General features: G+C 35.5%; 1 protein-coding gene across 1 annotated transcript in view; it reads right to left on the bottom strand.

Moving 5' to 3' along the window:
- ATE1 (arginyltransferase 1) overlaps positions 1-10,861 on the bottom strand; it is a gene marked incomplete at both ends in the record, with an annotated part of 26,477 nt that extends 15,616 nt beyond the window's left edge. Inside the window, 2 exons of the mRNA XM_009576205.1 lie at positions 8,773-8,901; positions 10,629-10,861. Coding sequence (XP_009574500.1) covers positions 8,773-8,901; positions 10,629-10,861 — 362 coding nt within the window. The remainder of the gene's footprint in view (positions 1-8,772; positions 8,902-10,628) is intronic.
- Between the last annotated feature and the right edge of the window lie 1,415 nt (positions 10,862-12,276).

Below are 12,276 nucleotides of genomic sequence, written 5' to 3'. Positions count from 1 at the left end.
CCCCCCCCCAAATTAAAAACAATAAAAAGAAACTATCTAGGAAAATAGATTGAAATTAAGCTGGAAAATGAACAAAATTCTGTTACTTCCTGTAAAAATTGGGAAAATGGGACAAAACATAGCATGTTTACAAGGAAAGATGGTGCCAAGCTGTCCTGCTGTCCTTGAAGAGGGCAATATACTACAGCTAAGTTAGCAGAGGAATCAAAGACTTATTCTGGGGCTGGCTCTACCTATCATTTTCAACAGTGACTTACAAAAATATAGGAATGCTAACAAAATACAGTTTCAGAGATATCCAGAGACCCGAAGGTAAAGAAAGAGCCTTCAAAACATACTACATAAGAAAAGAGAGGATTTAAAGTTTAAATGCATGTCTCAAATGTAGTTTTCAGTACAAGAATCGGACTAATGAAATAGAAATAATTGCTGATGGGACAGACCATACATTTCAGAATTACAATTTCAATTCCCTTATGGACTGACAAAAGTCACTGTGGCTTTGTCTGCTCAGAAGAAACTTACTCTCAAAATAATGGAGATGTGTCAGTCTTACAGTAAAGGGGTTTTTTATTATTTCATATGGATTTATATAGAAAACAATATCAAAACCAGGAAAAACATTGTAAACTGTTATGCAACATTGTAAACTGAACTGAAACGATACGACTATGGACAAGTTGGTTAATTGTCTGGACGCTCAAATTCTTAGGCTTTTATAGGCATTTCAAGAATAAAATCCATGAATCCACAGCACGACAGTCATGGGGGCCATACAAGTAAACAGAAGGAATCAGGCTGATAAAGAAATACTAGCTGTAAGTCTTTAAGTCAGCATCATCAGAGATCTGAAACTCAAGCTCATTGCAGTGAGATGTTCTGCTGCAGCAGCAGCCGACCACAGAGCGCAAACCATCAGATGAGTGCTGCCATCAACCAAAATGACAAAAGAACTAATTCAAGAACATTGTAGAAACATAGGGCTACCAAGGCAAGCTAGAGAAGGTTAAAAATAACCACAAAGGCTATTGATTATTTTTTTTTTTTAAGCATTCTCTCCCTAGAAGATAAAAACAGTGGAAACTAGATTAGAGAGACCTAAAAGTTTGCAACTGGCTGCTGATAGCAGCTTTTGAACTGATCAGAACATGCTCCTCGGCATTTCCCAGAATACTTACTCACTTTTCTGTATTAGTTCAAGTGGATTTCTGGGAGGCAATTTAAAAAAAAACTGGGAAAGAAAAAAAAACCGCTATAACTATTTCAGTAATTTTTTGCACCTTTTCAAACAGTGTATCTTTTGTGTGTTGTGAAATTCTTTTCTTCCAAGACAAATATTTAGTTAAGCACAAAGCAAAGAGAGTGGTCAGCTAGCTTTGCAGAGGGAATGGAGACACATACTATTTTTCTACAAGTTTGTCATTACAAAGCACTCATGAAAAGTTAAATAAAATGTTTGCTTCAGAAGGTCTAAACAGCAATAAACTGTTCACTCTGACTCTTTCTGGAAACTACTGTAGATTTTTTATGATCTTTTATGGAAATGTTTTCTAACTTGTGTAGCTGCCACATAGCTTGTTTCAGTTACACTTCAGCTCTATTTCTTAAAGACAAAGACTACCGTAAAAAGATTTAAAGCCTAAAAATCACATTAATGTTTTAAATCACCCAAATCAATCATTAAGTACACTAGAGAAGAGGCAGGAAGAAAAAAAAATGCTTAATTTCAAATTTTTACTTGACAACACATTATATGTAAAACTCAGTTTAGAATTATAGGCACTGATTTTTTTAGCACAAGAACTGCGTACAGCTAAAGAACTAAACTAGCTGACAGCTTTTATATAAAAACATACATGTATATGTACATATATATATGTATATATAAAAAAAATATGCTGACAGCTTATATACTGGAATTCAAGAAGCATTTGAAAAAGGACAACAACAGGTCAGCAGAAAGGCAATGCCTCTAGTGAGATGATACTTCATTAAGAAGAACTGCTAGAGATATCCCCTATTCTGTCCACGTTAGCCATTGATTGCATCACTGGGATCAAAAAAATTCCTTCTTGGGATGAAAGGGCCAAGAAGAAATGTTTTCACTGTATTTATTTCATTTACAATCTTCGCTTCCAGAGCTACACAGTTCCACATCTATATCTATCATTTAAATACCAAGAAATACACTTTGGCACTTCATATAAAATACAAAAGACATGTAGGTGGCAAACTGTTCTGAAACATTTACATATATATTTCCACATACTTTGTCAACCATCCTGAAGCTGGGGTAGAGTCTGATCATAGCATCTGCCAGGTGATTTGTATTCTGCAAAGCCCTCCCTGCATTTCTTACATAGAAACACAAGTATTTTTGCTGTTGAGCAAGAGTTAAAACATTTGCAAATATGGATTGCTCCTAGCAAAGCAGAAGACAAGCCAGATCTATTACTAAGCTTCCTTAAATCCAATGTTCTCATCTGAAGAGCTAGTCTATGCCCTCAGACCTAGTTACTGTTTCTATCTTGTTTCTTTCTACCATGTTTCTACCTTGTTTTCAGATTTTTGTACTGTAATTCTACAAAGCTAAAGCATAAAGTACTACCTCATATTCTTCTCTGTTTCTTGAAGTAAAACCAGAATAACAGACTGTGGTATGTCTGTAGAAAAAAACCCTCCTCTACTACCACCAGCACTTGATTCAATGATTTATCAAAGTATTTCTGCCTCTTGGCATTATACAAGACACACAAAACTTCTGTCTTATTCTCTGATCATTATTCTATACATTAATCTACACATTTTCTCCCAGAAATATAACCAAATGCTATTAAAAGTTACTCAATTTCAAAAAAACATACAGGCTCCAAAACGGTATTTGTCCATTTCTCTGTGCATGGATTATTGTGACAAAGCTATATTATGATTTATTAAATTTCTTATGACAAATGAAGAAAAAAAGGTGGACAAACTGCCATTCATACAATTTGTTTGCATAATTATGGTACTCTTGACCTGCTGATCAGCTCTATAATTTCTGCTTCAACTGATCTTTCACTGATAATACAGGGAAACAACACCTGTTCAATGAAAGGATACTCAGTCTATTATCTCCTCTCTGTTCATTATAGAAGTCTCCCTTTTTCAGTTTTTCCAGGCTTTCATGATTTCAGTTTTTTTCATTATAGCTTGACCCATTTCACAAAATAAATATAAGCACCATCCAAGCCGAAAAAACCCTAAACGTGTCTAACTTGTAGACATGTACATAAATCCTTGCAATTAATTACATCAGTGGCTTTTTGTATGTTACAGACGCAGATCTTCATACTAAACGTGGTTACAGTCTTCCACTACTTTAGCAAAAAAAAAAAAAAAAAAAAAAAAAGCTAGTGAATAATAGTTCTATTATATTTAATAGCTCTATTATATTGGGAACAGTACATGACAACTACCATTTTGGACCTGAGATAAAGGTCCATATACAGTACTTCTATAAAGGGCCAGAAGAAATGCATAGAATGTGATAAACACTAGAACACATTCTTCCCTTGCACATTTTCACAGCTTCCAAAAATGAGCAGTTCAGGGACTTGGCTAATTCAAGAGTAGCCTTGGATAAACTTCTCCAATAGGCAGTAATACACCTATTTTCCATGATTGTATCTTACCTCATTCAGAAGCTATTTATACTTTACCAGTTAATAATCTGTTGAGGTTCCCCCTAATTCTTCTGATTTTTTCCAATAACTCTTTTCAAGATAAGAGTATATATATTACTAAAACAGTGGATGACTGTGCATTTACATAGCAGCTTAATAAGGTTTTGTGTTCCCACAGAGAAAAATTGAAAAAATCAGTTCTTCCACAGCACTATTTAAGAGCAAGTATTATGAAGCAACCTTTAATTAGAAAATTGTTTGGTATGTTTTTCCTCAGGACACCAATTCAGTTCAATAAAAACATGCTGACATAAATATTTAGGTGCCAACAACTTTGTGTAACATCAATACTTGACTGCACTCCGAAGCACAGAGACAACCAAGTCAGTTTTGAAGCTGAAATCCTGTAGGAACTGACCAAAGGTTTTTGAGAGGGTTGAGAAGATTTCCAAGGGAAGTTCAGTTTATACCAGACAAACCAAGAGAAAAGGGGATAATCAAGAGTTTAAAAGCCTATGCAGAAAATAGTTGTAGCTTTTATGTCAAGAAAAAAACAGATCTGAAAAATTTTCATTTGCAAGCTAAACTGGTTTTAATTCCAGGAGCAAGGAGATACTCAAAACTGTTCCTAGAATATTAATTTATTTGGCAGATAGCACATTTAATTCTACCTTACCAAATCCTCTACTCACCAATGAGAGCAGCACTGAAGATTGTGATGATGTTTCCATAGAAAAGGCAAGGTTCATCACCGCAGAGGTAACACCAAGTCTGGGACTTGGAAAAAGTTTATTCCCTTATGAAATTTCTACCTTGCTTTTTATTAGAACAAACAGAAGTCACTGTCTCAATCAGGAATCAGTGCTGCATCACCAAAATGCATGGCAGGACTCTCCCCAGCAAAATCTCAAACTAAATTCTTTTTCCTGAACACACACTAGTATTAGTGCTACTGCAGTCTCCATCAGAGATGCAGAAGAAGGAGAGGAGAAAGTAAGGAGGAAAAGGCAAAATTCAAAAAGACCCACCATCTTGAAGGGCACTGAAACATCAGTTACCACTGGTCTCAAAGTGGCAGTAACCAGAGAGTCCCTAGAAGCTCAAAGAAATCTATGGTGTCAAGTATTCAATGGATTCTCTGTCCTGGAAATTATCTATTCCCCTTTCTCATATAAAATCTTGACGAAAAGATGTATAGACATTGCATAGGTTCAAAAAGAGGGCCTTTTTTCACACTCATTGAGCAATAATCAATCAGCTTCATGGTTCACATACCTTTTGTTAATATTGTGAACTGTTTTATAACTTTCCACATTAGTGTTATTTTCAAATAATCACCAGAATTCTAAATCTATTCCTAAAATTGCCTTTTAACGTAATAAGGTTAATATTAAACTAGTCTAGCAGCTAATATAGGCAGACAGTGTATTGTCATGCCAACAATCTAAGAAGATATTCCAAAAAGAAGTTGTTAATATGTCCCATAACAATTTTTATTGGATTCTGAATTTAAATATAGGCAGGTTTCTGAATATGAAGTGTTCAGCCAAATATAAAATTAAATACTTTTCCTAAACTAGAAACTTTCCAAACACAAAAGTGTGCAGGACTCCCTGAAAAGGAGGTTCATCCACTGTACAAAGATTAGTTTGCACAGACTAAAAGCTAAATTTAATTTTTAGATGCAAAAAAATTCCTGGATGTTTGCCAGTTTAAAGCCCAAAGCAGACTTGTTACTACCCTGATAAAAAGCCCTGTGTATAGGACAGAATTTCATTCTACCTTTACTTAAAAAACTGCTTGGCTCCATAATGTCTGTATGATATATTAAAAAGTCTGAAAAAGAGGAAGAAGAAAAAGTTTGAGGTCTTTCAAATAGCATTTTCCACCCTCCCTCTCAATAACTTGGATCAGTTTTACCCTAGTTGGTATCTCCTGTTCTTAAAAGTGACTCAGATAATTCTCCTCCCAAGCAGATTCAGTATTTAAAAAAAAAAAAAAAAAAAAAGACTTCTAAACAACATCAAAATACATTTTGTGTAAAGTATTCTTCAGTTTACTTCCTGCAGGGATCAAATACAAAATGCTTTTGATTGAAGTGACAGAGCATTAGTGCCTAACAATTGTGACTAGAAAGACCTTCTTAGCCAGATAGTCACATGAACACACAACATAATTTACTAGTGCTAAAGAAGGGCCTAAATTAAAACCCATCAGCATCAGACTGCATTTTTACATTTACTAGAAGCTTCAGAGAAGGTCTTATGTCTCCCCTGGAATATTACACTAAACCTGCACAAACATGACGCCAGAGAGAGAAGACAAAGGCAAAGTAGGGAAATACCTATGGCAAGTAACAAGGAAAAAGAGGAGGATAAAAATCCATTAAACTACTAGCAGTAAACAGAAATCCATCTCCTTCCTATTCAACAGTAATTCCCATGATCAACTTTACATCTTAAGGTGGTGGAAACCTGAACTGTCCTTAACGCATCTTTATAAGCTTTCCTCCCCTAGACTAAAAAAAGTTCCACGGATGATTAAACCCAAGTCTACACCAAACCATGCACTCTGACCCAAACAGAGATTAGATGAACTGAGAGCTAACTGCTATTCAGAACTGAACTGCAGCAGCCATCGTGATTTTGCCCTTGATTCTTCATGATGTAATGATTGTACTAAAAAAAAATCCCTAATTCTAAACAAAGAGTAAGTAAGTATATGAAGTTCTTATCCACCCTCTCTGCAGCAACAAGAGTTTCAGAGCAAAAGCATGGTAGCATATATGCTATATCTAAGCATCAGGGCTGAAATACATTCATCATAGCAGACAAATCAAGTCCCTAATCAGACCAGGTAATGCCTGGTACAAATCTAGTAAATAGCTCAATCTTTCTTGGCATGTTTCCAATTTTTACATTATTATAATTAACCCAATTTATGTCAGTAATTATAAAAAGGGCAGAGACTACTACTTATTGTTATGAGTCCTATTATTTCACAAAACAAAGTGAAATAAATTTTAAGGCTTTCCACAGTAGCATTACAGAGATCTCACAAAAAAGCTCTCCTTACACTCTTCTGAACTAAAGCCAGAAATGATTATGTGGTTTTATTATTCTACCTGGAAAGCAGCCACAGCTTGCTAGGTTATCACTTCTGCAAGTATTGCTCTCAAGAACAGAAAAGTCTGACTAAATAGTTGATCAATATTGAAGTCTTACATTTGCAGTAGATAGAAATGACAGATCCGAGGTAGCAGTTTTATTAATTCCGCTAATGAAAATACTGTGCCACCTGCCAGAGAAATGGAGAATTGCTGCTTGTTTAGAACTCTACGGGTACTTTTCTTATTAGATTAGGATTAGCATCCTCCAAACACCATTTTAAAAGCAGCCTTTATTTTTACATGTAATGTACTCTCACTGAATCTCAGACAATCAGCTGGTGGGAATATTTTTGCACTATTTCTACTGCAAAGGTGAGTTCTAGTTGAGAGACATGCTTAGCAATGAAACGTGAATAAAACTGAGATTTTTAAAACCTTCACCTATTAAATTAAGGAGAAATGTGGAAAAGGTACCAAGCAGCTTTAAACCAAGACGCTTTTGCCATCAAAAAAGCACTTCCATACCATTGTCCCATTTCCAGTGGAAATCTCAGTCCCGGACCTTTTCAGAAAACATGTACAAACAGCAGCTCTACTTAACTCATTACTAACTTTAGGTTTTTAGTTATGATGCTGCATAATACCTCTCTCTTCAGCTCAGTTTCCCCTGGGCTGAAGCCTGCAACAGAAGCTTGCTAAAAACCACAATGCTTTCCCTCCCAAATGGAAACTCCAATATTTTAGTATTTAGAATCGCTCTGAGAGACACCATTAAAAAAAAGACGTTTTCATAAAGGTGCATGCAGTGAACTGTACCTCATTTTCGCCACAGTCAGAAGGTGTATCCTTGTGTATAGCCATCTGATACTTGGCAAATAAAGTGGCTGATTGGTTGAAGGATGATTTGAACTGGGGGTCCTCAAAGGAGACAGGTACTAACCTCACCTTCAGAGCAAGGAAAATACAAGCATACTATTTTGAGTGCATATAATCAGATAATATGCTTCTGAAGGTAAGGCTAGTGAAAGATCTCCTCCTATCCACTTCAAAGCCTCTGAAGTCAGTTTTCTACTTTAAACATAGTAACAAGAAAATCTTCCTACAGGGGAAAGTCTGACAACTAACACTAAGCTTAAACTGACTGTTGGTACTTTCATTAAGGAATAGAAATTGTATAACACTAGAACACTTCAAAGCATCGGTTTATTCAACCTATTTTTTTTACCAAGTTATCTAACAAATCAACGACAAATTTTATTTTCATTGTACAGTCTCAAGGACTTATAAAATGTATTATTTTTAATGGCACATCACTCATTGCCCCAGTTTAGCAATTACATATTCTTGCTACCTATACTTTTTCTCCAAACGCCTGAATTTTTTTCTTTATGGTATTAGAGAGGTAATATGTCTGACAGTTAACTATTACACACCACCTGGTCATTACAAGAAACAGTAATGATGTGTAATTTAGATGGAGTGTACTGATTACTTCTTGAAGGGCTTAAATTGAAAATGAAGAGGTTTATAAAACTTCTGTGAACCTTAAACCAACAATTTGTATGTGTGATAAATTCTTCACTCACATGTTGACCCTGATCATGCTTGTTCCTCCTTACGGAAGCATTCAAACCAAAGCCAATGAGACTAGTTATCAGGGTAAGTGTCCAGCTGGTTTTAGATCTTACGAGATTTAGTATTTATAAGGCCCACAATATTTATCTCCAAAAGCCTCATCCTCTCCATCTCTTACCCAATAGCATTCCCACATAACTACCTTAACTTTTCTGTCTGCAATTAAGACCAAATATTTGTGGCACTCACAAAGAGATATCAAAAGAGTTTGCACTTTCAGGACGTTGATTTTATTTGATACAGTATTTTATATGCTCCTGAATATACAATGGATATAAAATCCACATTTGTTTCTCCTAGAAACAAGACACATGAAATGGAGGGGAAGCTGAGCTTTGCATAAAATTCATTTGACCTTCTGACCTGATTTATAGTTGGTTTATCAGGTGGGTCCTTGTGAATAACCATCTGGTAACGCTTATAGACCTGGTAAGACTCCTGAAATGTGGCTTTGAACTGTGAACTTGGTGGAGATGATCTCACCACCCTCACCTTCAGAAGAAGTTAAACATATTCATTATTACAATATCATGCAATAACTACATATTTATACACATACAAACATCACAACAGAGAGAAATTTTGAATTGCTGCACAAGGGCCCTAACAATTTTATTAATATTAGCCAATAGCCATCCAATTCTTCAGCTCAATTTAGGCTAGTGAAGGCTTTTATATTTACACTGAATAACATACAAGCTTTTCAAGCTGCAAATTAAGATGGCTGAAATGCTTACAGAAGAACTACACAAATAGTTTTCAGGAAATAATACCAACAAATGGTATGCAGATTGACATTTTGAAGAGATTTTCTGTACTTTCTAAAATCGTCTCTTGTAGTTTCACACTATACTGAAAAATACTTCAAGGACCCATGCATTTGGAAGACTCATATCTGTGCTCTTTAGATAAAGACTATGGTTTTTTGCAATAATCCTAGGGGACTTCTTGATACTTTTCAAATTGAAAGAGGAAGACGAAACAATGTTTCCATATTCAATTATGAGTTAATTGTAATAGGAAGTTATCCGTCTTCCCCACCATCACCCTTACACACAAAAAAATAAAACAATTATTTTTGAAAAATCTATAAATTAAAAATTGTTCTTAGTAAAAATTATTGCTTCCTAACCAAAAGAATGTTGTCATATGAGCAACAGTGCATTTCTTTTCAAGCATATTTAAGGACATGTTCAATTCAAAAATACTTCATTTTCAGTATGGTTCTATTTTCACACATAGCATTGGTTCTGATGTAAAAAAAACCCTAAAAAATAAAAAAAAACCCAACCCACCACACTTGATAGCCATCGTAAGGAGCAAAAATAATCTGGGAAAACACTGCTGGAACCATCCTCCTTTTAATTCTCCCTGCATCTTCTAAATGAAGATGTTCAGACAAAGCCATCATACTTCTGTTATACAACTCATCAGAAAATCTGGAGGAGTTAGTGAGACGGATCAATTTCATGGCTTCTTGTCAGTTATTCAGGGTGAATCTTTCAAGTCATCATCACTACCTCTTTGAATAATTACCAAAAGAATATTAAAAATTTAACTTCCAATATCATCATTGATAATAGTAACTCCTGGAAAATACTTGTATTCAGATAGTTTTCCAGCTTGCGGGGGCAGGGGGGGGGAGGTTTTATGGGCTAGAAAATCCAAAAGTCTTTCAGATGACTGTCTCCATATTACTAATAGATTTAATGGCAACCATTATATTAAGCAAAATTTTCTACCATCACTTTTACGGCTTCCAAAGACATCAACACATATCAATGACGTTTATAAAGAGCAGCTATGTTCTTATCTGTTTAATTTTATGAACAGTTACTGCTTTCTTGTCAAGATTCATTAGCATAGATAGTTTAAGTATTTATATACTACAGAACTAAATACTGAATCTCTCTCACCATTCAACACTCAGTTAATTCTAAGTCTTTCATTTTCAAGTCACACTGTATGAAATCAATTTACAAGTTATTTTGGTAACTGTACTGGTCTCTGCTATGACTGACTGCAAGTGCAAGAGTACCCTCTTGTGGTTACACAGAGCTCCGCTGCACCATGTATCTATCATGCAGTACCACATATATTCCAAGATTTAAACTATAATAATTCATAAAGTCACAGACACTAAACAACTAAGCATTTCAAAAAGTCCTTAACTAGACTTTTCCTTAATTTGCCTCCAACAACACTGAATGAGATGTTACCTCTAATTTGTGTGGTGCATCATCAGGTAAAGAGACAAAAACGAAGTCTTCAATGGTTTTAGGTTGGTTTGTTTTAGATTTAGAGTTTTGCAAGAGGAAAACTTGATTTCCTGCTTCAAGTGGAGAGCCTTCAGACGTGCACATCTGGTTCTGAAGGAGTTTCTGCAGTTTTCTTTCTTTCCGTATGTCCTTTGCTTTTCGACATGGTGGCTTGCTCAGATCAGCCCCTTTGCCTGCAACGGCACAAGCAAAGAATTAAACAGAGTGGGTCCAAATTCCTCAATGAAGGGACCAGATTAATTTTACAGTTAGGACAGCAATGTAAAATAAGAAGTCAAGATATAAGAATGTCAGTACTAGAAAAAATTAAATACAGAATTTTCTTCAATTAAAAGGAGAGAAAGAGGAAAAAAAAAAAAAAAAGAAAGATGGATGGTCCCCATGCTACCCACCAAATGCACTGAAAGGATGGTTACCAGACAAATAATCTACTTACAAGCAATTTCCCTAGACCGTAATATTTTCATTGATATTGATTGTAAATCCATAAATTCAAATTTGTAAAAATTAGAAAAAGCAGGAAACATTTTCCTAACACTCTCAGTGCTGCCTTTCATCTTTCCTTAAGTTTTGTACATCATTGTTGGCTATTCCATGTTGCGCACGGAAGTAACTGAACACCATACCTCACCCTAGAAGCTGTGTAAGAGCTGTATGCTGGAAACAGTGGTGGGAGAAATAATCAATTTTCAAGGAATACCTGTCTCAGCCTGGCAGCGAATAGTAAAAACAGACAATCTGAATATAATTTTAAGCAAAGATGTACGCTTATGTGGCCTTTTACTCTCCTTTTACGTGACATTAGTAGCATTGACACTAACGGCGCTGGCGTTGGCAGCATAAACATTCCAGGTGACACAAAATAAATGCTTTTTTGTGTGTGTGTCTTCCACAGGAGTCTGTTGTGTAGCCACCTGGGTTTTTAATGCAGTAGAACAATTCTCCTGAAATTCATGTATTTGCAAAAGACGCACTGGCAACTTTCGAAAGACTTACCTTTTCAAATGGGAAAGTACCCCAAACAGTGAGGTGCTTTCATTTGAAGCATTAGGAAGAAGACACATTTCCAACCCTGTTAACATTTATAAGAAATAAAGAAGAATCCAAACCCAGACTTAACTACGGCTTATCCCACTTTACTCTCTCGGAGGCCTGGAAATCACATGGAAATTGTTTTTTCCAGAACTCTTACGAAAATATAGTTAGAGCTTTCCTTCCTCCTCTTTCTTCTTACTAGTAACTTATTAGCCAAAAGTGACATCTTTCTTGTCCTCTACCGGCTTCAAACCTTCCTATGGACAATGGGAACAGTGATATCCTTCTTCCAACTGGGAATGGTGAGACCACTGATATTTCAGAAGTGTTTAAGAGCCACTTCACCTGCAAAGAATTGCAGCCCTCAAAACTGCTGCCTGCATCTTTCTTTACCAATAGATAGACCATAGAAATTGGCAAAATACTTTATACTAGAGTCAATTTTCAAGTGTCAGTAAGGCTGTAAACTATTCTTTTTAATGTGCATACCATACTGAATTTACAGAGTTTATAAGTGCACTCCCGGGGCAAGTTAGCAGCAAGCTTTTCGCAG

Source organism: Fulmarus glacialis, unplaced genomic scaffold (assembly GCF_000690835.1).
Source record: "Fulmarus glacialis isolate BGI_N327 unplaced genomic scaffold, ASM69083v1 scaffold14704, whole genome shotgun sequence".
Classification (NCBI taxonomy): domain Eukaryota; kingdom Metazoa; phylum Chordata; class Aves; order Procellariiformes; family Procellariidae; genus Fulmarus; species Fulmarus glacialis.
This window is presented reverse-complemented; position numbering and strand designations above follow the sequence as displayed.